The sequence below is a fragment of the Aspergillus fischeri genome, genomic scaffold, assembly GCF_000149645.3.
Source record: "Aspergillus fischeri NRRL 181 1099437636263 genomic scaffold, whole genome shotgun sequence".
NCBI lineage: Eukaryota > Fungi > Ascomycota > Eurotiomycetes > Eurotiales > Aspergillaceae > Aspergillus > Aspergillus fischeri.
This window is the reverse complement of record NW_001509763.1, coordinates 756,511-781,149: the sequence shown is the minus strand read 5'-3', so window position 1 is coordinate 781,149 and position 24,639 is coordinate 756,511. Positions and strand designations below refer to the sequence as shown.

The window sequence follows — 24,639 nt, the reverse complement described above, 5'->3', positions numbered from 1 at the left end:
GTTATAAGCAAGGACGTCCGCGTAGTGCTGAATAATTTGTTCTGTGGTGAACTGGGGCCCCAAGGTCCATTCTTCCCGTGCACTTCTTAAGTAGTGTCCCCCCGTGTTTTTCGGTTTACTTATTTGTTTTAAATCCTTTGTCTTCTTCCTCTTCTTTGATCCGCCGTGTTGTTCATCATCCGTTTGTATTTTCCTGCTTTCTTGTTTGGTCTGTCTGTTCCCTGCTTCCAGGGAGCACTCTTCATCGACCTGAAAGTACAGGTTTCGTAGCGTTTCCAGTTGAGTGACTGTCTGCGAGTCAATCTGGCAGATTCTACCGCTTCCCAGTGCTAGAATGCCCCGTCGTAGGGTCGCCAGTGGAGCTCCATGCCATTGTTTTGGTTCCGTGAGGCCGATCTGCTCTGGGGAGACGAGGCCGCCAAGCAGGTACTTTTTCAAGAAAATTGGCCGGTAAAGGCCACTAGCCGCTTCATTCGAGATGATTCCTTGCTTGACCAGATGGTCGCGATACATAACATTCGTTGGGACTTCCCTCACTGCTGACACTCTCTTCTTGCGGTCATTAACTTCAAAATCAATGAACTATTGTAGATCAATCGGTATGAACATGAATCCTGGATCCTGACTTCGGTCGAACTCAAGGTGACAGCTGTAACATAACAGGACACCGTTTGCCGCTGAAGTTAACTGAAAGTTCAAGAGACCTGCATCGTGCCATAGGTTCACCTATCCAGTTGTTAAGTTATCCACATCCTATGAAAGATAGTAAAAACACAGCTGCCTACCTGTTGATCCTCCTTTGCCACTACATGCGCTATCTGTGGATACAAGCTGTTACACGCCCAACAATTATCTCCTGAAAGCCTTGTGATCTCAAGTTTTGTAGGCATAGAGAACTGGTCAGACTTCGGGTAATCACTTGATGTATCAGACATAGCCAGCGAGACCCTACTCTGGCCAGACGAAGTAGACTTGCCGATCGCAGAAGAGGAAGATTCGGTCTGATTTGAGGATGAAATGGGTCGAGAAGAACGGTTTCGGTTTGCCGGTGAGGCAGGAGGCGGCATCGCCTCACGATCTGGATCTGAGTCAGTCATAGTTGGTTCAGATATCTTATCAAGCTGGATGTGTTCAGGATCACTTACAGCAGCCAATAGCCTCTGACAAGGTTGAAGTCTTTCGAGCGTAGATCGGTCCTTCCTCAAATGAAGTTTTGTTGACGAGGCAATTGCAGCTGACACGGCGAAAATTGGAGGGCAAAATCCATGGTTCCGATGCCCGATAAAATCAAGAACCCCAAGTCGCTTGTCATAGTGACGATTGCTGCACAGAGTCGATAGCCTCCCTGGTGTTATCAGAGGCGAGGAAGAAGTTCAAGATTATGACTAGACAACCGCAGAGAAAAAGGACCACAAAACCCAACAGTCTATGCCAAGTATCAGTCGAAGGTCTATTACCTTGTCTTTGATGAGCATTACATACCTTGCGGCTCTGCGTGTAGGCCATTAAAGGGGATGGCTGATTGGACAGTGGCGGAATGAAGCCCTACAGTACATATGGGTGTACTCCGGATTGTGGAGGTGGTTGCAGGCTAGCGGATCACAAGTAGTTGAATGATCAAGTCATGTAATAATCATGAGACAGAGCATCTGAAGTTGCGGCCTCAGGAAGATTCTATAGTCTCAGGCAAATACTGACTAAGTGTTTTGTGTCCATCCTCGATGGTGCAGGCAGTTTATCCAAATCAAGCAGAGCTATCATGATACGGACCTAACTTAAACAACCTCTTCGCATTCTCCCTCCCAATCTTCAACCGGTCTGACAGGTTCAACTCCGCCTCGTCAAACCAGACACAGGCGTCCTCAAACGTCTCAAAGGGATAATCAATGGAGAACAGAATCCGATCCGCCCCAACCTCCGCCATGCAGAAATTCAACGTCGTGGTCGAGAAATGCCCGGACGTCGTGATCCACAGATTCTGCGCAAAGTACTCCCGGATCGTCTTCTTGCACGTCTCCGCCAGCCCCAGCTGCTTCTTCCGATCCTCAAACCAGTGGTTGATCCGCCACATGTCGAAGGGGATGTGCTCGCCCAGATGACCCAGGATGACCTGCAGCTTGGGGTGCCGGTCGAAGACACCGTTGGTCACCATGCCTAGGACGTGCAGGCTGACGCCATGCGCGAAGCTCAGCGGCGGGCCTACAAGCCACTTGCGGTCAGCCCAGAGCTTGTCGTAGATTGTGCCCGTGGGGTTGCGCGGGTGTAGGTAGAGGGGGACGTCGAGGTCGGTGCAGGTCTGCCAGAAGATGTCCCATTCGGGCTGGTCGTAGAAGATCATGTCGTCGCCATCGGGCCCGGCTCGCTGCGTGTCATTTACAAGGGCACCGAGGAAGCCGTACTTTTCTACGCAGCGGCGGAGCTCCTGGGCTGCTTCTTTGGGGTCGTGCATGGATAGAGTCCTAAAGAACTATATCAGGCGGGGAGTACGGGAAGGACTATAGAAAGCAGGAGTGGACGTACGCAAAAGCTCCAAATCGATCTGGGTACTCTTTGATCTGCTCCGCGATATAATCGTTGATCTCAACCGCTAACGCCTGTGCCTCTTTTGCATCCCAGATATCCTGCACACCAGGTGCTGTGTAGGAGAGGATCTGGTAGCCGACGCCATGCTTGTCGGCGTATTGGATACGGATCTTGGTGATGTCGGTTATTTCCTTGACGTGGGTTTCGGGGTCGGTAGAGAACAGACTAGCCCACCAGCGAGTCTTTTCTTCGAAGCGGGGAAGCGCAAAGGCTTCCTCGAGGGCGACCTTTCCAAGCATCCTTGTGTGAACTGTTGCTTCACCTGACTGGCGCTGGTCGGATTCGATGAACAGAATAACCAGGAGCAAATTTATATATAGTAAATGATCAAACACTCATTCAACAGATTATTTGGATGGACTGTTGCAAGCACCGGTTGTTGAACACTTCGACGCTTTATACTACGAGGTAGTATACATCATGGTGCGGACCGAAGCCGCACCCGCACCGCAAAGCCGACGACAAGCGTTTCTACTTCTCCAGAAACAGTCGCAATTCGGATGATCAATAGTCCATAGGAATTGTCCAGACTTTTGGAGAGAACTAAAAATTAGATCGTGTCCTTTTCTGGTGGCTGACAATGCAAGTAATATGGGGGCTGAGGGGATCTCATCAGCCTGGTATTCCACCACATATAGCACGTGGCTCTAGATCATATTTGGAATAAAACCTCCCTTCTAGGCTTTGGCCCCTACAGGTATCTACAGGTATAACTAAATGCATTATTGGAAGTCACTATGGTGAGAGACTGCTCGATATTTGTAAAGCTGACTGACCCAGTGTTGTTCGAAATGCGGGGTTCTGTCAATTCATAGACAAAGCAACGGCCAACTCCTTTGAAATAATGCATATCAACCCACAGAACGATCACAATTCATCGGAAAAGGATTCAATACTTTAAGTTTATGCTTCTAGCAGGAAAGAACAATAAGTTACACCTGTTATCATCCGATGTGCCCGGCAGCGGTCCGAGGCTCTCAACCCCGCAAAATGATACATTGGACAAGGCTAGACTAGTAGGCCACTGATATAAGCGACGGCATTATAGTACCATTTTTATTATCAAATTATTACTACCATACAGCGTGGTATAGTTTAACAAGAGAGTATTGCCATGATCATTAGGATACGAGACTCCGTATCATGCAACTGTCAATCTGGTCAATTTTGCTCAGAGGACGCAGTGTATGTTGATACGAATACTTCAACACGAAAGATACGCATTATTGGATTCCTTGAGACGAGTAATGGCTCATGATAGAGTAAGCCTCGCTGAGTTCGAAATATGCCCTAGCATTAATGAGCGTATTGTGTGGTGGAGTGACTGGTCTTCATGGGAAGTATTGCCGTGACATAAATTGCGAGGATATTAGGATGGGAGACTCATTCAAGAATTGCGGTCAATCTGTACAGACAAATTCAAATTGAATAATGAGCAGCTTAATGTTCCTGAGGATGAAATATGCCTTCAGTAACCTGGATTCGGGGGGAAAAAAAATGACAGAAACAGAATGCGTGACAGGCTTGTCACTTGTCGCTTGTATGAGGTCCTCATGCAGCACTTCCCGTCTCTGTCAGCTTCTACTCATCACAACCAACCACTATTCTCTCGGGCGTCCCATTACTTTGGCTTCTGTATTTTTATCCTCCGAATGTGATCTAGCGTCTCCATATATGACCTGAGTAATCATTTGCCTTTGAAGGATGGATGAATCCACTTTGGAGTGATCAGCATCAGCGAGCACCGGAAAAGGGTTGACAGCCCCAGAGATCCGCAATTCGGACAGCAGTCAACCCTGGACAATAGACCAACAGAACGATTCGACGTGGCTGTGCGGCAACTGGGCGGAATACGAGACTCATTGCTTTCATTGTCTACATCCTTGGCATTTTCCTCGATCTTATTGCTCAGCCGCCACCAATGTCCATTGTTTGCTGACACCCTTCGTAGGAATGGGCAGGAAGAGAAAAATGAATAGAAAAAGCAATGGACGATCACAAACAATATCGGTGGATCTCTGTCGTCACTGAAAAGCCTCGAGTCTTCGTTCCTGGGGCTCTGCTCGAGGGCATCGTGTCTATGGATGTACCTCTCCTGCGCTGCCAGCACCTTGCTTCTTTGTCCCCGAGGGCTCTCAAAGAAATATTTCGCCTTCTCTGCCTCTCTTTGTTGCTACCATTTACGCTATATTCAGTGCCGGTGGTCAGATTCAGCCCTGTCGTTTCAAATCTTTATCGGAAAATTTCTCTTTGATGATATCCAACTTTACCGTAAATCTACTCTGCACAGCAAATCGTGTAAGATTTCAAATCCATCAACTTGCATTGATCTTGATCTCCTGCCGGCAATACCTTATTAGTGTGCACTGATGTAAATATACAATTCAGTGGACTGCGTTGATTCTTTGCGGCCTATTTAACAACAGCGCGCTGCCACTTGCAGGCATCGGAAGACATACGTCTGATCCGCTTCATCGTTCATTAGACGATGGCAGGACCAGGTGATCCCGAAATTTTCGGGGACGGTACCCTCGAACAACGAGTTGAAGATATCGAACATGCTCCAGAAAGGACCAACACTTTCGTGCCTCAGCGCAGATATCTAACGGCCGCAGAGCGAGCACGACGCAATTTGAACGCAAAACTCGCCAATCCATTGGCAGGTTATAGTCACGAGGAGCTGCGCAGTCAAGGGATCAAATTCGCCATAGAACATCATATGGGTGATGAAACCGACATTCGCGCTTTTGAGTTAGGCGCGCTTCTGGCCCAGGAGCCTGAAAAGTTCGATTCCTTCAGAAGCTTGCTTACGGACGAGGAATTTGACGTTTTACATCTCGAGTTCACTCACCGTTGGTCGCAACCCTGGACAATGTATTTAGTTATTGCCTTGTGCTCTCTATCAGCAGCGGTGCAAGGAATGGGTAAGTTGTCAGAACCAAGCACACTTGTGTATCTAGTGCTTAAGCTAAGTCTGCTTTCGACAGATGAAACGGTTGTCAATGGCGCTCAGATCTTCTACAAGACGCAATTCGGCATTGACGATGAAACCTCGCGGTCTCGCTGGCTGCTCGGGTTGGTGAACGCCGCACCATATCTGTGCTGCGCCGTCCTTGGTTGCTGGCTGGCAGTCCCTTTCAACGCGTGGTTTGGTCGCCGCGGGACCATCTTCATTACATGCTGTTTCTCCGCCATCGCTTGCCTTTGGCAAGGGTTCGTCAACACTTGGTGGCATATGTTCATCTCCCGGTTCGTCCTGGGCTTCGGCATCGGTCCCAAGTCCGCAACTGTTCCCATCTACGCAGCCGAAACTGCTCCTCCCGCCATCCGTGGTGCATTGGTGATGCAGTGGCAGATGTGGACTGCATTTGGCATCATGTTGGGCTATGCAGCGGACCTGGCTTTCTTCGAGGTCCCAGACCCTCCAAACATTGTCGGTCTCAACTGGCGCATCATGATGGCCTCTGCCATGTTCCCAGCTATCTTGGTCTGCTTGTTTGTATTTTCCTGCCCGGAGTCACCGCGTTGGTACATGTCCCAGAATCGCTATTACAAGGCGTATGAATCGATGTGCAGCCTGCGTGCGCACAAGATCCAGGCCGCTCGAGACCTTTATTACATGCACACCCTGCTGGAAGCGGAGAAAGGGATGAAGCTCGGCCAGAACAAGATGGTAGAACTCATCGCTGTGCCTCGGAACCGGCGCGCCCTAATCGCATCCGAGATTGTCATGTTCCTGCAACAGGTAATTAACCTCCCCCGGGTCATAGCCAATTTTTCGCTGTCTAACTCAAATATGTAGCTATGTGGCGTGAACGTTATCGCGTATTATTCATCTGAAATCTTCATCAAGGTGACATCAGCCCGAAATGCCCTAGCCACATCCTTCGGCTGGGGGGTGGTGAACTGGCTCTTCGCCATCCCTGCGGTCTACACAATCGACACATTCGGCCGTCGCAATCTCCTCCTCACCACCTTCCCTCTCATGGCCCTCGCCTGGTTCTTCACCGGCTTCAGCTTCTACATCCCTGCGTCGGAACAAAGTGATGCGCAGCTTGCGTGCGTCGCGCTAGGCCTCTATCTCTTCGGCGTCGTCTACTCCGTCGGTGAGGGTCCAGTGCCATTCACCTACTCAGCAGAAGCCTACCCGCTCTACGTCCGTTCGTACGGCATGGCCTTAGCAACGGCAACAACCTGGCTCTTCAACTTTCTCCTGGCGATCACGTGGCCCTCACTGCACGATTCGTTCAAGGACCAGGGCGCGTTCTGCTGGTATGCGGCGTGGAATCTGATCGGATTCGTTCTGGTGCTTCTGTTCATGCCGGAGACGAAGGGCAAGACGCTGGAGGAGCTGGACCAGGTGTTTTCGGTGCCGACGCGGTTTCACGCGGCGTATGGGCTGCGCCAGATCCCGTACTTCTTTAAGAGGTATATCTTGCGTCAGCAGGTGAAGCCGGAGATACTGTACGAGAGGGAAGATCCGGTGGGTTATTCGAGTGATTTTGTTTTCAACACTGCGGATTGGAGCAGGACAAGATATGTGCGGGGACATTGAAAAGTCAGTCTGCGGTTGAACGGCTTTAGCTGTGCGATGTTGGCGTAAATATATGTACATACTACTTTTGCATTGCGCTACGACTATAACATGTAGATGATGACACGGTGCTCAATGATAATGACAAGTTTCAATTTGGTTACATATATAATATGTTTATGGCCGGGTCTAAAGTGTATTAACATCAACGAAATAAGGAGTGGTAAAGCATTGCGGCAACCTGCGCGGTCACTAAGAACAATTAATTAATAAACTTGTCCAAGTAAGTGACCAACGTAAAAGCCATGACATGCTAACGAGGGCACAAGAAAAGAAGGGTCACTTTCTCAGACAGCAGTTGGAACGATTGTTGATCCGCATAGAAATACTCAGAACAGGTCTGTGTGAAATCTTTCTTCATCATAGGAAGTGACCCCAAGGACGGAAGGAGGCAGAGGTAAGGAAAAGAGGAACGTGATAGGAGGGGATAGTATCTCACCTGTTAAGAGCACAATTTGCGTCCATAAGACCTAGTTGTTATTTATGCTGTGCTAGTTAGCCGATAAAACTGATCTGCTGTCGCCTGCCTAGACGGTTGGAGAGTATTGCGAACGGTCCCACCCGTGCGCTCAACCTGCTGCGCCGTGGTGTCAAGATGAGTTGTATCATCGACGGCCATAACAGTCATTGACCATCCAGACAGCGGGGCCTCGAATGACTCGGGTCGCTGCAAGGAACCGAGCAGGAACGGAGGTGGACGGGCGGCATCACGGACGTACGGTGGTACGATCGATGCTGGCCGGATGTCCAGCTCCATCACGCCGGTATTCGACCATACAGGCCGCACATAGTCCCCAAAGTCAGCTTGTCCGACACCAGGTCCAAGGTGGATATCTCTTTGATTGAATAAATCCGCGAGACAAACCCAGAGAACCTGGAGGATGACGCCGTGAGCAACAACAGCAATAACCTCCTCGTTTGCGACGTCTGCATTGACCAGGAAAGGCATTATGTAGTCCTGCAAAAATGCGTTCATACGAGTCCGCATGGAAACGACAGACTCTTCATCGGTGTACGTCGGCTCACCTCCACGCAAAGCATCCGGGGAACTGATGCTGGAAGCAGGAGCACCGGACTGCCACCGTGTACCTTCAAGAGAGCCGTACTGTTGCTCCCGAAGAGTTGGGACCTGAATCGGGGCCAGCAACGCGCCACTTGCCAGCTGTTGTTCGCAGATACCTTGCGCAGTTTCCGAGGCTCGATCAAGATCTGACGAGAAAACATGAGTGAATCGAATCATCCGATCCCTGAGGCTTCGAGCGAGTAGACGGACTTGCGTCCTACCGTTTTCGGTCAGGTAGTGGCCATTCTCATCGCCTCTGCAGAGTCCGACGATATGCCAGGACTGTCAGCTGCCATTCTACTGAGGTCAACAGAAGACGCGTACGCTGCCTGTCCCACGTTATGTCCACACTCTGCGTGACGGATCAAATAGAGCTTCATCCTGGTGTGAACCTGCTCATATGACAACCAGTCTGATGGTATGACAAGTCCATCTTGTTAGTAGCAGGAGTGGCATGTTCTTAAGGAAGCACAGCAGAAGGCGACGTGGAACATGATGAAATCGTGATTGTTGAACTGCTGCTGGAAGAAATACGCTTGGTTCGCTAATGAGCCAATCAGAAACTGGCTCATGTTTGCCCTGTTTGTGGTCTTTGCTCTGTTTGACATAGTTCGCGTCCATAGGTACTAAAAAAAGTTTTGGTGCCATTAGGCAGACTTGAGGTGGGATCGTTGATGAGTATTTGTGCCAGCACAGGAGGTCTTTGAAGACTAATTTTCTCTCTCTTTTCTTGACTTGCATAGCAATCTAGCAGCGAACATAATTTCATTCGCTGGTTCACACGGACGGATACTAATAAAGAAATTTATTCCTCAAGGTGAGAAAATCTAATCTTATCAAGATCAACCACTGTAAACACAGCTGCTAAATCTTCCCAATTCTCGCAGAGACGAACCACCTTCTCGTTCATAATTTCGAAAAAAGATTTTCACAATGGCCGACGGTCCTGAGAGTCCCGTACCGCAGCAACAAAGTGTGTAGGAAAATACCTTTGGGCTGCTCATTTGGGGCTGTATCCAAAAGAATTCGCTTCGTGCCATTGTTTCGGAAGACTGATGAGTCCATAGCTCCCGGAAGATCGCCTTTTCAAATTGGTGTTAGAACATCAGGTCGCGCTTTCAATTCGCCAAATTGGCGCATGAAGGGCGAGGAAAGTCCGAGTGCTCAGAGCTCTGGCTCGCCCGGGCCAAAGACAAATTCCTCGAGGCTCACATTCAGCAGACCAAGCTCTCAGGTGCCTCAGGCTATTTCTGAAGGCCGCCGTCTATACGTTGGTAACATGCCGTATACGGCCAAGTCGGAGGATGTGCAAGCATTGTTCACCGCCGCAAACTTCCCAATGTACGGAGACAGGAATTCTTGTATGGAGATGGCCAAAACTGAGTGCTTTGCAGCGAGCGGATCGATATCGCGATAGACCCCTTCACTGGCCGCAATCCCTCATACTGTTTTGTCGATTTGGAGACCAAGGAATTGGCGGATAAAGCAATGACCGAATTGGATGGTCGTGATATGCTTGGCCGGCCTGTCAAGATCAAACCTGGAGTTGCCAAAACCGCAAGCGAGCGTTCGCAGCAACAGCAACAGCAACAGCAACGAACTGAAAGCTCGCCTCGCAGCGATAAGGGCAGCCCGTTTGCCCTTGACCGCTGGAGACGCAACGACACGCCCGCCTTCGCTAAGGTCAACAGCGACTCTAGCCGTCGCCTTTATGTCGGCGGTCTTCCTAAGTTAACCGACCCTGAGATTATCACCACAAATATTACCAACTTCTTCAAGGGATACAAGGTGTATGTCTGCAATTCCCCTCTATGGAATTGACTTTTCGAGACTAAATTTGTTCCAAAAAAGTGAAAATGTCAGCAAATTGTTCCCACCTCACCCTGCGAAGCGATTCGAGCCTGGTGACCACTACTATTTGTTCGTCGAATTTAGCAGCACGGAAGAGGCTCAGAATGCCATGGACACCCTGAATGGCCAGGAAGGTCCCTGGGGGGCGAATCTTCGCGTGCAGAGAGCCCGTGGAGAGACTAGTAACTCGGAGGAAAGGAGAAACAAGTGGTCATCTGCACGCGATTCAAATGGTGCTCCGGCTACCAACGATATTGCTGTCGGTGTGTAATCGACTCACTCAGATATTGTTGGTCGAGATAGGTCGTCGCACATGTGAATCCGCTCATATTGGGAAGTTCATCGACGAAAGCTGCGTTGACATGCATTGCCAGACGATCAACTGTCATCGCCTTTGCCCACAAGGCAACCCCAGTTTCGAGTCAAGCTGGAGATGGGGATAAAGAATTTCGTCATTGCGTCTACCCATACTCATCTCCGCATGCTTGAACGCCCCGCATTGCGGTGGACGGAGGAATCATGCTGTCTTGGATGATCCACAGCGTCAAAGGAATCTCAGTCCCCAGGAGGACAGACCACCTCCGGATGAAGCAGTTAGTGAAACAGCATAATATATCATTACTCCGCCGTCGCCTGCAACTGGCGCAAAGAGCGTTTGTACACTTAAGATATCTTAAAGACTGTAACTCCCTTCGTATCATTGAAAGAAGCCTTATCGGATGAGAGTCATCTCACTGTGCCAGTAAACGGAATCAACGCTTATTGCTGCGATGCGAATGGGATATGGACAAGGGCGGTCAGGGGCTCAGGGTTGAATCAGGCCACCTGAACCAACCAAATGCGGTGATAGAAGCGGTAAGAGCCAACCGGCAGAACAGTTATTTCAGGCATTACCCGCATCCCACGCCCCAGATCCAGAGTCCATTGCTGCGACAGAGATACTCGGTACTATAGACACATACAACCCTTGCAACATGCCTGAGTATCTCGAGTCTCTTGTCTGTACTTCGTACTACTCATGCGAACTTTAAAATGCATGTAAACAAAAGACAACCCAACCTTGTTTCTTCGCTTTGCGAATTCGACAGCCCACGGACCTAGGTAGAAAAAGTAGGCATGTCACCTGCCCGTTTGCTCCGTCTGGTTAGAGATGGAAGATGGCCAGTAACGGGTACGACTTTACCCGACGAAAACAAGAGCATCACGTGGTACCATTTGTGGATGTCATCCTTTCTTCAGCTTCAGAAAATTCCCTCCATTGTATGAATATACACTTATCAAAAGGGGCTTTCAAGAGACCATCTATCTACTTCCGCTTCATCTTTTACAGCGGAGTGGCCATTCACTGCCCCGCGGCATGACGTCTGTGCTGTTCCTCTGCTTCTTCACCGCATCGACTGTTGGGCTTAATGTGATCCAGCCAGTTACAATTCTTGACATTTCTGCAACGAATCCCCTGTAAGACAGCCGGATCTGTCATCATCTTATTCGAGGAAAATATACCGTCAATTTCTCAGGCGAGAAGGTGAAGAAATTTCGCCCCTACTTTTCTGTCCTGCTTCGCCAGAAATTCATACAATCTTTAATTCGGCTGTCTGTCCGGTCGGGCGACTCTTGGCTGAGGCTAGAACCTATTTCCCCGGCGTGCTGGGTCATAATATAGGAAATTTCCAACAGAAGGACAGTCTGACTGCTAAAATGACTTCTGGGAGCTCTAATCGGAGAGGCTCTGGTCACAAGAGCTTCTTTGCCAGTGTAAGTGCTTCTATTTCCTTGTGCTGCGTTTTGTTCACAGCTTGTTTATTTCTTGGACTATGGAATCTGGTTTGATCCATAAGAGCTTGTGTATGTATCTGTTCTGTCGCTTTTGCTTCCTTGACAAGGCTTCAACTATCTTGAAGGCGCATTGGCACGAAATGACAGGGGTAATTGAACGAAAAAGGAAAAAAAAAGAAAGGAGGCGCGGCAGGCGGAGAACAAGCATGATCCATCTCTTACCCCCGGACTATGCTTTCGAAAAGTTTCATTTTTGTTGGTTAATATTCACTGCCCTGCTCTCTGATGGTTCTATTCCCCTCTTTTTACCTGGCGTCAATTACTGGGATGGTGCTCTTGGGACAGACATACAGAAAGACATTGCATGATTCCCCATACGATCACTTAACTCACACATCTACAGTCAGATGAAACAAAAATCTGTGTGGTCATGGTTGGTCTTCCAGCCAGGGGCAAGAGTCTCATAGCTGGAAAGGGTAGGTACACCCTCATTCGTTTGACTATCAAAGATAGGGGGTTGACGGTACTATATCTAGCGATGCGGTATCTTGCCTGGGTTGGTATTCCAGCGAAAGTGTTCAATGTTGGCACCTATCGTCGACAGGGAACTCCGCAGCCAACAGCTACTTTTTTTGACCCTCATAACACCGAAGGGGAGAGAATGAGGAGAGCCGCTGCAGAGGCGGCAATGTCAGACATGCTCAACTGGTTCAAAGCCGGCAAAGGCGTTGTAGCTATTCTTGATGCGACCAACTCCACAAAATCGCGACGTCAGTGGATCTACGAGACCTGTCGCGATGCTGATATTGAGACTCTGTTTGTCGAGTCAATATGCGACGACGAGGACCTCATAATGAATAATATCCTCGAAGTCAAAACCACCTCACCGGATTACAAAGGACAGGATCCCGAGGTAGCCGCCATGGATTTTCGAAACCGCATCCGCAATTATGAGAAGGTTTACGAAACCATTGATGATAATGAGAAACATTTCACATATGTAAAACTCATCAATGTCGGCTCCACTGTCATCATCAACCAAATAAAAGACTATCTTTCTAGTCGATTGGTGTACTACATTCAGAATCTACATATCAAGCCTCGCTCAATTTGGCTTTCTCGAGTGAGTGATACCTAAGCATGTATAAGACTGAGTGGTACTAACTGTTGTTCAGCATGGCGAGTCGGAGTATAACCTCACGGGAAAGATTGGCGGAGATTCCAATATTTCAGCACGCGGCGAAGCTTATGCTCGAGCTCTTCCCGGTCTTCTGCGAAAGTCTGGAGTTCCCCCTAATGCCAAAGTCGTCATTTGGACTTCCACTCTCAAACGAACGATACAGACTGCTCGGCATCTGGCGGCTGAGACAGGCTACGAAAAGCTAGAGTGGAAAGCTCTCGACGAACTTGACTCCGGTGTCTGTGACGGGCTCACGTACGAGGAGATTGCAGAGAGATATCCCGATGATTTTGCAGCGCGCGACGAAGACAAGTACAACTATCGATACCGAGGGGGCGAGTCTTACCGTGACGTTGTCATTCGTCTGGAACCAATCATCATGGAACTGGAGCGCAGTGAAAATGTCATTATCGTCACTCATCAGGCTGTTTTGCGTTGCATCTATGCATACTTCCTTAACATTCCTCAGGAGCAGAGTCCGTGGATGGAGGTTCCTCTTCATACGTTGATCAAGCTCACACCTCGTGCGTACGGCACCGAAGAACAGCGCTTCAAAGCTGACATACCCGCTGTTTCCACTTGGCGTGCAAAGGGCACCTCAGCGAAGCATCAGGAATTCCCCACCGAAGTAAAGCATTGATGCGCAAATATACATACACATTCTTTTCCGGCTTTTTTGGGCTTGTTCAGTTCTCTCGCAGGCTGTGCCTCATCCTTTACCGACCAATATTCAGAGTCTCATGCCTGGTCGTTAAGACCAGCAAGCTCTTCTCCGTCTTGTAATGGACGCCTCTTATGATAGTCTTGTCCTTACTCGACAGTGCTTTCTATTTTCGAGCATATGATCAGTCAACTCAGTGGATGACACGGGTTGTACCGATGTTGCAACGTCCGACTATTAATGGGCTGCACTATATGATTGAGTGCTCATCCCTTTGCCCTGTTTCAATTGTTCTCTCCTCAATGCATAGAGCTCCCTACCCGTCGTCCTGTTAAGTCCATTGGTCACCGGCTACAGCCGGGGAGATCTTCAGATACCAGAAGCACTTGAGCACAAGGCACTTTCATGTCACATATAATTTTCATCTATCTTAGAACTGTATATCGCTGAATGCACAAGGATAATGACTGTAGATCCAAGCCAGTGCTTGAGGTACCTTATGACGTCTTCAGATGAAGTGCGGGCAGAAACGCTCATTGATAGCGACATGATTGGCTGAGGTAAAAGACGGTGAGGGTCAGCTCTGTCACATGAGAGGGCGGGAGGCAAGCGTACGGGGTACATGGTGTTCCTGGGGAACTCAGCTAGCTCCAAACCACAGCACGCCATGGCCAGAGCAGCATTTTAGCTGCGCTCAACCCCTAATCTCTACTCATTAGACATGAATTTGGGTTGTGCTCTCAGTGGTGAAGAGGCCTGATCAGAGGAGCTCGCCGCCGAGCCATGTTATCCGCTTTCACGGCTCGGCCACTCGTCGAGCTCAAACAACGCGACAAATCAAAAATAGAGTCGGTCCTTGCATACGGGGACCGTCTTCTGGTAGGATTGAACAATGGCAGCTTGCGAATATACAGGGTCAATGAGGTCTGCAATGGCAGGCAAGCGGAGGACGATCATCATGGCGAGGGCGAAGAGGGTGGAAGTACGATGAATAACGGGGACAGCAGCAGGCCTGCGACCATGAGCTCCGGGACGAACCTAAAGCCTAAGCAAAGCGAGCTACTTCGTGAGTTGGAAAAATTTTCCAGATATAAAGTGGAACAGTTGGTGTTGATCAAGGAGGCCAAGCTGCTCATCTCGCTTTCCGGCGGATACGTATCGATTCACGACTTACAGACCTACGAGTTCCAAGAGCAGCTTACGAGGACCAGAGGTGCGACTACCTTTGCTGTGACTTCGAACATAGTTCACGACCCCGAGACTGGCGTCCCGTCGATCGTATCGCGCCTTGCCGTGGCGGTTAAGAGAAAGATCCTGCTGTGGACATGGCGCGATATGGAGTTGGAGAACGATACGGCGGAAATGAGCCTGGTTAGTGGCATAAAAACACTCACGTGGGTTTCTGGAACAAAACTCGTCGCTGGGTTGAGCTCGAATTTCGTCATGGTGGACATTGAGACCACAAATGTCACGGACCTCGTTGGACCGGGCAGCATCGGTGGCCTACCCGGACAAGAAACAGGGCGACTGGCCGGTGTTGGCGTTGCTAGTATGAGCTATATTGGGATTGGCGGAACTGCTCCTAAACCGCTGGCTACACGCCTAAGCGAAGGGCAAGTATTACTGGCGAAGGATATCAACACTCAATTTATCGACATCGAGGGCAATTCCTTGGGAAGAAGGCAGATACCTTGGAGCCATGCCCCCTCCGACATTGGGTACTCGTATCCTTTTCTGCTGGCACTGCATGACTCTTCGAAGGGAGTGCTGGAGGTTCGAAATCCTGAGACCCTGAGCTTACTCCAATCGATACCATTACCATCGGCGAGTCTTCTGCATATCCCTCAGCCCTCAATCAGCTTGGCTCACGCTGGCAAGGGATTCTTGGTTGCTAGTGACCGAACCATCTGGAGAATGGAGGCTTTGAGTTACGACACTCAAATTGATGCTCTTGTGGAAAAGGGATATTTGGATGAGGCGATCAGCCTCGCTAATATGCTTGAGGATGCTCTTCTCACGGACAAATATGGTCGTCTACGCTCCATCAAACTTGACAAGGCGCAGACGTTGTTCTCTCTCCGAAAATACCTCGAGTCAATGGAGCTCTTCACGGAGATCTCGGCTCCTCCCGAGGCCGTCATTCGGCTTTACCCGCGAGTTATAGCGGGCGATCTTTCGTCCATTCCGGAAGAGCATGAAGGATCGGAGGCCGGTACGACGGATAGTCAGCCAAGACCCGAACAGGAGCAGAAGCAAGACACAGTCCCTGCTACGTCGGATGACGCTGCGCTTGCCAGAACGCAGGCGAATACACCCTCAGTGAGGTCCCTCCTTCGAACGAAGACAGATGATACCAGCGATGCAGGTAGCGTCCGCAGCAAGCTCATGGAAGATTCTCGGAGCGACAAACGCCTTGAAGGAAAAGACCTCAAGCTTGCTGTTCGTGAACTCCAAGCGTACCTGGCGGATGTTCGCCGGCGATTCCAGCGATTCCTGAATCCCGATGGCTCGCTCAAGATGGACCCTACAGCTGATGTGGTGAAAGATGAATTTACGGAATCCGTCATGAAGTTGCTTGAAATGGACAAAGATCAAGGCGAGGATGACTTTGGTGAGAGGCTTCGAGCCAAAGCTAAACTCGTCGACACAACGCTCTTCCGAGTTTATATGTATGCAACGCCGTCCCTGGCTGGCTCCCTCTTCCGTATCGCCAATTTCTGTGACCCGGACGTGGTTATTGAGAAGTTAGAGGAGAGTGGACGCCAAAACGACCTTATTGACTTTCTCTACGGGAAGAAGATGCATCGTCAAGCCCTGGAGCTCTTGAAAAAGTTTGGCCAGGCTGAAGTGGACGGAGAGACTGCGTCTCAACTTCAGGGTCCGAAAAGAACTGTTGGCTATCTGCAGAACCTGTCTCCCGAACATATTGATTTGATACTAGAATTTGCTGAGTGGCCGATACGTGAAAAGCCTGACCTGGGCATGGAAATTTTCCTTGCGGATACGGAGAATGCGGAAACATTGCCTCGTCATCAAGTACTAGGTTTTCTGAAAGGGATTGATGTCCGTCTGGCTGTTAGGTATCTTGAGCATGTCATTGGAGAATTGAATGACATGACTCCGGATCTCCACCAGAGCCTTCTCAGCCTTTATTTGGATCGCTTGGAGGAACAAAAGAACAAAGAATGGGAGTTCGCCAGTGAAGAAGACAGGACCGATTGGCGGAACAAGCTGCTGGACATGCTAAGGACAAGCTCTCAGTATTCACCAGCGAAGATTCTTGACCGTCTTAATCGAGATGGTAAGTCTAGGGCTGGTAAGCCCTTGGCCAGGGCACATATATTGATCTAACTTATCTTTACAGATCCTGAGTTCTTCGAGGCAAGAGCAATCGTTTTCAGTAAGATGGGGCAACACAGACAAGCGCTAGAGATATACGTGTTCAAACTCGAAGACTATACCAAGGCAGAAGAGTCAGTCCTTACTACTTATGAGCCTAGCCAGGCCACTGCTAAAATCTGGTCCGCAGGTATTGCAATCACCTTCACAAGACCGAAGACGCCACGAGCAAAGAGACGACGGCTATACAAAATATAGCCCTTCCGGATTTTGAGGGAGAAAAGCCTTCCATATACCTAACACTTTTATCTCTTTACTTGTCTCCGCCGCATGGATACAAACCACGATATGGACCCGCGCTAGAGGTGCTCGCAAAACATGGATCCCGCCTTCCTCCAAACTCGGCTCTTGAACTGATCCCGGAAACACTGCCAGTCAAGGAATTGCAATTCTATTTCAAAGGCCGTATGCGGGCGGCAACTTCTATACTCAATGAGTCCAGAATTGTGGCCAACATGCAAAAGTCGCAGAGTATCAAGACACAAGCGCAGCTCTTGGTTGGCGAGGGTGGTGACGTGAAGGCATCGAGGTCGAGGCATGTCACGATCACAGAAGAAAGGATCTGTGGAATTTGCCATAAGCGACTTGGTGGAAGTGTGATCAATGTCTTCCCCGAGTAAGTCTCTCAATCCATCGAGCATTGTGGTGGCTTTCCATCGGTCTTCTGTGGACTCTCACTGACATTCATAGCAATACTGTTGTCCATCTTGGCTGTGCCAATCGCAAAGCTTCCCTTTCTTCCTAATTCATTTCTACTGTATACTCGAAAGTTGATGTGGTCTTCACACATCTAACTCCCTTTCTCTTGTTCTTCCTCTGTGGCGTGTCTCAATTGTATGCGCAGCGTGGAAATGTGAATAATATGGCGGGAGCTTCAGGCAATGTGATACCCCAGGATAGCATGAATGTCCAAGGAGTCGATTGAATTTGAATTGGTCGCCGGCGTCGTCGTTCGGTCTTGTCGTGCAGCGGAATGAAAGATTGGCTCCGGCGAAGAGATCCATTCCCAATATCATGGACCTAAGTACTGTTTTATGCAAGAAAAGCTTAAGTATCCTCCTCGACCACCTCCTCGCCGTAGTTCGCCTCTTCCTTGGCTTCTTTCGCAGACAACTGACGTCCTTGCGCTCCCGCTTCCTTCTTATCTTCTTCCATTCGCTCTGTTAAGAAGACATTGATTTCGTCTTGCAACTTCGGTACCAGACTCCTGAGTTCGGAAAGATAAGCCACCTTAACTTTCGTGTTTTCGGCTGAGGGATCGGAAGAAGCGATGGGGGAGGAAAGCTTATATTCGAATGTGCGTGTCGATGGCTGAGGAGATTCGTAGACAGCACGGAGGACTTGCTGAGAAGAATTGTTTGAGGCCATGATGATGGTAGTGCAAAACAAATAGAAATTTTCTTGCTTGAAGCGTGTTTGAATAAGGAATTTTGTTGGAGACAAAGTTCAATTCAACAAGAACCTTGAACTGTGAGATTGCAAAATGGTGGAAATTCAAGGGAAAGAGAGTTGCTGGGCAGGCGGGGCCAACATGAGAAGGCGGCGTCGTTTCAAGTGCAAGCTGAGGCCCAGTCGACGTCGAGATCGACGATGATAGGCGATGTCCCTCGTTTCTTGGTGCTGATCTGGACCAAATACCTACATATATCGAGGACTAAAAAGATCGGGAATGAAAACTACCTGGAAAAGGGATCATGGGGGCACATTTGTGATGCCCAAATTGCTTACTGACTAAACACGACTCGTCTTGTCTCATTCCGGACACGTCCTCTATGATGTTACGCTCTCCAATCCCACCTGAGCGCACCTCCTCCCGATCCCCAGCTCCACCGCGCCCATCATTTGACGACGAACTAGAACGACCTGGTTCCTCTGGGAGTGATGCCTCTTCAGTTGCATCCAATGTGACCACTGTGTCTGCTATTCAGAGTTCCCTCAACGACTTCGGTGCGGCGCCAGGCGCTTCCTCTCCCCGGATACCCCGGACTTCGAGCACCAACGGCAGTGGCACCACAGACGATAACCCCAGGCGCCCGTCCGCCTCATCATTGATGCCCCAGAATGAGATGACCAGCAGGAAGACTTCCGGTCGCGTCGTCCCGCCCGATCTGTCGAGGCATCGGCCACGACACCACTCACAAGGCTTCTTCGAGCCCTCCCTCCCGACAGCGTCCCTATCAGATGTCACACTTTCCGCATCAAGAATCGCAGCGCAGACTGCGATGCAGCAGCAGTCCTCCGCTGCGCAACACCCGCCGAAACGATTGCCGCCCAACGTCCAGGGCCCTGATGGAAGGGGTGGAAGCATCTCGCCCCCTCCCCCACCGCCACAACAAGTGCTGGCAGCCCCTGGCTCCGGAACTACCTCGGGGCAATCATATCAGAATGGGATTGTTGGCGGAAATGCTCTTGCAGCTACAACAGCTGCCAACGTGGTGTTTCCTCGAGGACCTGCGCTTCAACCGGGGATGCCTGGTGATCAAGCGCAGCCTGAGCGTGAGCAGAAGCAGAAGGGCGATAAGCCGAAGATGAAGCTGTTTTCGAAGCCGAAGCATATTGGAATCAGCCGAGACAAGGATTCTTACGGGAAAGATAAGGGTATACCATCACCAAGCAAGATGGGCTTTCCGGGTTCTAGTGGGTTATCACGCATCGTCAGCGGCTCGACCGATACGCTGCCCTCGAACAACTCGTCGATGTATAGTTTATCCAATGCATCTGTGAGTACGGTAGTACCAGCGGACAGGCAAACATCCAGCGAGAAGGATAAGGACAAGGACAAAGCCCACAAGCATCATTTCCTGTCGAGGCAGAAACTCAAACTGAAGGACAGAGACGATCATTACAACCTGCCTCTATCTTCGGCGTCTAGCAATTCCAAACCGTCTGATCCCAACGCACCACAGTCTCTTTATTCTTTTACTCCAGCGTCTCCTAACGCAGGGTCGACTACATTCAGCAAAACTGTTGGCGGGTTGGACCTCTTGCACGGTGGTCGGGCGCTTCGAGAAAAAAAGAAAGAGGAGAAGCTGAGGGAGGAAATAGAGCAAGACTTGGTGGTTAGTGGCGTTACGCCAGCTGTCTTTTCGGGGCCGTCGTCCCTTGGAAACTCGACAGGACTCCTGCCCGAAGCTGCCCTTCGGGAGACTTTGTCGGGTTTCGGACTTCACAATATGACTCCGGATGATGCCTGGGATTTCTTGAAGGCGAAGCTGTTGGTTATATTTGACGGTGAGGACGTCCGTATAGCGATTGAGGACCTGAACAAGTTGGTCCTTATCCACATTCAACGCTGCGTGCAGAAGCACACGCCAACCGCCATTGTCGACGATTTACGAGAGTTACTCGAGACAGGATGTGCCTCGTTAAATCATACACTGAACGGTGTGCCTGACGAGAAACTGGTGCCTCATTTGGTGCAGATATGGCTACTGGTTTTTGGCACCATTCTTCCATTTATTCAGGCTGTATTTTTGCCTCTCGATCTAGAGTTTCGAGGCGCGGGTTCAGTAATGAATCTACGGGAAGCAAAGGATTTCTGGAACTCTGTACCGACCGGCAAGGACTTTGAAAATGAGCTCGAAGTTCGACACCTGGTCCTGGTGGCTTTCCGTGACATGGTCATTCTAAAACGTTATGAAGGCTTGAAGGCTACATTTTCTCGCTTGAGTCTTGATAGCATCAATGTGGGCTCGTCGGCTCTCAGCATCACAACAAAGAGTAGTAACAATAGCGGCCGACCTGCCACTGCCGCTTCTCTCGATGCTGGCTTTGGCAGCTACAATTCTCAATCATCTACGCTCCTCAATACGGCGGGCAGTTACTCGTCAGACTCGATGAGCAATCGCAGCCGTGCTGCATCAAACACGTCGTCCAATCCGGACCAACTTATTTTTCAGTCTTTCTCATCTCCAAATCAACGCGCAACCGTCATTCACAGGGCCTCACATACGACAGATACTTCCCAACTTATTACTGAGACGGTCGGGCGGATGCTACAATGCCTCAGTGTCCTGGCCAGTGTGCAGACAGGCGATGAAGCGCAAGAGAAGATTGACACTCTGAGCAAAGCATTGAAGCACAACTGGCTCGGACGTGGGCGGACAGGGCGGGACCGACGCGGGTTTGTCGGAGCGAAGATTCGGCCCAGTATAACGACACACACGAATAGTGATGAATCTACGAATGATCCGAGAAATAGCGATTTAGGCTGGCAAATGCATGACGGGCGCCAGCAAGTGAGTGTCCTGTGAGACTCTTGAGACACGTTAAACTTTTGCAGCTTATTTTCTTACTTTAATTGGCTTGGCTACCTTGATCCTTTCTTGTCTTGCTCTGGCATAGAATAGAGACTTCTTGGTGGAATGATTTATTGCCTGGGGTATCTGGTGTATATGATTGTCACATTGAGCTGGGCATGCGAACTACCATGATGGGTTCCATCTTCCTGTTCTTTCGATATTGGTCACTGGTTACCGGGATTCACGAAATCCAAGTCAACTCCATTCTCTGTATCTGTACGCCCATCACCTTGGGAACCCCTCGGCCGAATTAACTGAGAAGAAAAAGTGTGCTTCGCAGGTCCTGATTAATCTTGCTTTCCATACCGCAAGAGCTATTTCTCTAGTCCTCAGTCTCAACTGCTGCTGCAGCTTGAGCTCTCTTGTTTAGCTCTTTGAACTTCTTCTGGATCGTATTTGCAGGATAGTTGTTTCCTCCATCCGCAGCAACACCCTCGGCGATCTTATGCCATTTCTCCTGCTCGAACTTCTCCTCGACTTCTTTCTTCACCTTGAGAATCCTGGCTTCCTAAAGGCAGACAAGCGCATACTCGTTCAGTCTCCTATCCACAGGACACAAAATCAAGCTGAAGCCGGACATATCACTTACATCTTCTGCACTGATGGAGACGAAGTTCGCCTTCATGGCCGTGTAGCGCTTCCGCAGCGTGCTCCCTTCAACCTTGATACCGGTCATTCTCGTCCAGACATTGGTGATCTCAGACCAGCTACGGCCTTCCTCGTCTCTCATCCGCAGAACCATCTTGTCGGCCAACCCGGCTGATTCCAAAGAGGCCGGAATAGGACCCAAGCCTTTCTTGGGCGAAGTCTTTCCCTTCTTGGTTGGGGTCTCGGTACTGTCTGCGTCTGCGTCGCCGTCCGCGGCCTTCTTCCGGCCTCGCTTGCGAGGTGTCGCGTTTGCTGGGGCCGAGGTTGACTGTGGTTCCTGCGTGGTATTAGGTTGCTGCATCTTTAAGAGGCTGCTGTACTGCTCACCTCTGCAGCTCCGGGAAGAACGTTGTTTGGCTGGTCGTTCTCGACCTTGATCTCAGTGACGTCCATGTCGGTGTTGATGGGGGTGAAGGTAGAAACTGTGAGGACTGGTCCCGTGGGGTCGATGAGGGAGGGTGTGTCGAGGCTCATCCTTGAGGGACTGATATGTTATCAGTGGAGTTGTTTTAACCAGAGACTTGTGACTGTGGAGGGTAGATGTGTGGATTGAGAAGTGAGAATGAGGATATGGAATTTATGTGAGTTCAGGGTAGCAGGAGTATAACACCAGGCTCTCTATGTCTATGTTGGTTTCATTCACTGGACCATGTGAAACTCTGTGTTGATCAATCAATCAATTACTGATAGTTGTATCTGTGCAATGTGTTTCCACGAATTTATTCTCAATGAGCCTTGTGGTCAATAAGCCATACTGTCTAGACAGCACGGCAGATAGCATATACAGAATCACTTAAACGGTCATATCTCAGGACTAAGTTCATTCCCAAATTTGGCAACTTTGATGCTTCTTTTCCATATCGTGTGCACTGGTGGTCTTACCAGGCTCTAGAACAGCAAGATGTTTAGAAGTTAAGAAACGTCTGAAGAAGCAATCTTCACTGCCGCCCAGACTCCCAGTTCGTCAACATATTGTTGGGTATTAGCCACTTCAGTAAGAGGCATCTCATACGAGTGGACTATGTGCTCTAAGTGATTCGCGACCCAATCTGTTTTACGTATCTATCCGGCTTTGATTACTTGCTTCCTGCAACTTATTTAGAACACAAATCCTCTCCGGTCTCGTTCGTTGAAACTACCATGGCGCTGATCCTGGAACCGCCACAACACAGCTATCACATTCTGTGACCTTACAGCAAGCGGGAAATGTGTCAAGTAATCTACAGAAACTTTGGCGACTGTAGTGTTGAACAATCCTGGTCGAATTTCAATTTGCCCGTCGAGGATTCCTTGTTTCCATTCGGTGACGATCATCTCAATTCAAAGTGAGGCTGCAGCTTTGACATCGGGAAAGGTTCCATAATATGATTGCGATGGTCCACGCTCGTCATTTGTATTTTGATCATCTACCTCCAGTCGTCCATTGATAATAAGAAGGTCGGTGCGAGATCACAGACCACCTATGCTCCTTGGTACTGAAGCACAAAAATTTGCGGCAATGCAGTACGTACGGGGCCAGGATGGGTCTACCCTAAGTGAGCAAAAGTACCATCACGAGGGCCCAATCCCACCACCAGCTCCAGTCTCCTCGTGCAGCCTACTTACTGTACATGGGATGACATCCTGGATGGAATCCACTCTGTAGACTTTGTTTCTTTGTGAACTACAGAGTAGCTGCTTGCATGGACTTTCCTAGACTCAACTCTCAAGAGTCAAGCCCCACGAAATCGAGTCCTTGTGTAACCCAAGGATCGACAGCTGCAGATGGTCCAGTCCTTTGCCTTGTTGTCCCTGCTGTTCTCTCCCACGCTACCGGAATAATGGATATTGTTGGGTCGCTTAGAGCCAACGAGAAAAAGTCGGTGACGACTGATGAGGCATGTCTTCGAGGTGCGTTGATCTGGTGCGATGGGGAGGCGATTAGGCAGGTAGACAGGCAGCGAGCGCTTCATTTCTTGACAGTGCAATGTATTGGAAGTCCTTTGGTCAGCGAGCTCAAATCCTGTAGATTGCTTGATTACGGGTCCACGAGACTGGCTTGTTGGAGGACTGTCCACTGAGAATGAGTCCGTAAGATTTCGCTCTCACTCCCCCTTGGAATCGGGACAAATCAAGTGCATTTATTCTGCAATGATTCCGTGGGGCTGAAGGCAGGTGAGGTTGACAACTGGTCCATTTCTTAAGGCCTCGCAGTGAGTCAGTGACAGGGCTGGGAGCAGCCTAAAGGAAAAGCTGCAGCCCCAGGCCACTACTAGGCTCCCCAGGCACCCACTCCCAATCATTGCCAACACTTCAGGTACAAAGTAGATACCTAGATAGGTACCTAGTATTCATTAATTTCGCCTTTCTTTGGCCTCTTTTTCAGATCATCGTCCGGTCATATGCTGTCTAGACATTGTCTCTAGAGCTCTTTGTGTTGACTGTATCTTCTCTTTATTTAGTTTCTTTCACTCGTCATCCAGCTCCAAGTTCGGTTCCACCTTGTCTTGAAGCTGCTTTGTCACTTCCAACTCACATTTCAGGACAGCTTCGTCTAGCTAGCCTATATCAACCCGTCCTGAAGCCATAAGGACCAGTCATTCT

General features: G+C 49.6%; 9 protein-coding genes across 9 annotated transcripts, besides 1 other annotated feature; 5 read left to right on the top strand and 4 right to left on the bottom strand.

Annotated features, from left to right (window-relative positions):
• Positions 1-1,744: 1,744 nt before the first annotated feature.
• On the bottom strand, positions 1,745-2,822 carry NFIA_027080 (amidohydrolase family protein; the record flags this gene model as incomplete). Its single annotated transcript, XM_001261530.1, has 2 exons — positions 1,745-2,459; positions 2,521-2,822. The coding sequence occupies 2 exons, from the start codon at positions 2,820-2,822 to the stop codon at positions 1,745-1,747; spliced, it is 1,017 nt and encodes a 338-aa protein (XP_001261531.1).
• A 2,249-nt stretch (positions 2,823-5,071) lies between these two features.
• On the top strand, positions 5,072-7,138 carry NFIA_027070 (sugar porter family MFS transporter; the record flags this gene model as incomplete). Its single annotated transcript, XM_001261529.1, has 4 exons — positions 5,072-5,435; positions 5,466-5,507; positions 5,571-6,328; positions 6,386-7,138. 4 exons carry the CDS (start codon positions 5,072-5,074, stop codon positions 7,136-7,138), a joined length of 1,917 nt encoding a protein of 638 aa, XP_001261530.1.
• Positions 7,139-7,658: 520 nt separating this feature from the next.
• NFIA_027060 (histidine phosphatase family protein) lies at positions 7,659-8,620 on the bottom strand (the record flags this gene model as incomplete). Its single annotated transcript, XM_001261528.1, has 2 exons — positions 7,659-8,496; positions 8,565-8,620. 2 exons carry the CDS (start codon positions 8,618-8,620, stop codon positions 7,659-7,661), a joined length of 894 nt encoding a protein of 297 aa, XP_001261529.1.
• A 553-nt stretch (positions 8,621-9,173) lies between these two features.
• On the top strand, positions 9,174-10,362 carry NFIA_027050 (RNA-binding protein; the record flags this gene model as incomplete). The annotated part of the gene is made up of 4 exons (XM_001261527.1): positions 9,174-9,213; positions 9,308-9,581; positions 9,635-10,030; positions 10,092-10,362. 4 exons carry the CDS (start codon positions 9,174-9,176, stop codon positions 10,360-10,362), a joined length of 981 nt encoding a protein of 326 aa, XP_001261528.1.
• Positions 9,814-9,837: a microsatellite.
• Positions 10,363-11,789: 1,427 nt separating the features above from the next.
• On the top strand, positions 11,790-13,687 carry NFIA_027040 (bifunctional nucleoside/nucleotide kinase/histidine phosphatase family protein; the record flags this gene model as incomplete). Its single annotated transcript, XM_001261526.1, has 4 exons — positions 11,790-11,846; positions 12,271-12,343; positions 12,404-12,990; positions 13,043-13,687. 4 exons carry the CDS (start codon positions 11,790-11,792, stop codon positions 13,685-13,687), a joined length of 1,362 nt encoding a protein of 453 aa, XP_001261527.1.
• An 804-nt stretch (positions 13,688-14,491) lies between these two features.
• NFIA_027030 (putative vacuolar morphogenesis protein AvaB) lies at positions 14,492-17,727 on the top strand (the record flags this gene model as incomplete). Its single annotated transcript, XM_001261525.1, has 3 exons — positions 14,492-17,009; positions 17,073-17,181; positions 17,238-17,727. 3 exons carry the CDS (start codon positions 14,492-14,494, stop codon positions 17,725-17,727), a joined length of 3,117 nt encoding a protein of 1,038 aa, XP_001261526.1.
• Positions 17,728-18,154: 427 nt separating this feature from the next.
• On the bottom strand, positions 18,155-18,475 carry NFIA_027020 (uncharacterized protein; the record flags this gene model as incomplete). Its single annotated transcript, XM_001261524.1, has 1 exon — positions 18,155-18,475. One exon carries the CDS (start codon positions 18,473-18,475, stop codon positions 18,155-18,157), a length of 321 nt encoding a protein of 106 aa, XP_001261525.1.
• A 404-nt stretch (positions 18,476-18,879) lies between these two features.
• Positions 18,880-21,360, top strand: NFIA_027010 (uncharacterized protein; the record flags this gene model as incomplete). The annotated part of the gene is made up of 1 exon (XM_001261523.1): positions 18,880-21,360. The coding sequence occupies one exon, from the start codon at positions 18,880-18,882 to the stop codon at positions 21,358-21,360; it is 2,481 nt and encodes an 826-aa protein (XP_001261524.1).
• Positions 21,361-21,730: 370 nt separating this feature from the next.
• Positions 21,731-22,530, bottom strand: NFIA_027000 (uncharacterized protein; the record flags this gene model as incomplete). The annotated part of the gene is made up of 3 exons (XM_001261522.1): positions 21,731-21,916; positions 21,998-22,333; positions 22,384-22,530. The coding sequence occupies 3 exons, from the start codon at positions 22,528-22,530 to the stop codon at positions 21,731-21,733; spliced, it is 669 nt and encodes a 222-aa protein (XP_001261523.1).
• Between the last annotated feature and the right edge of the window lie 2,109 nt (positions 22,531-24,639).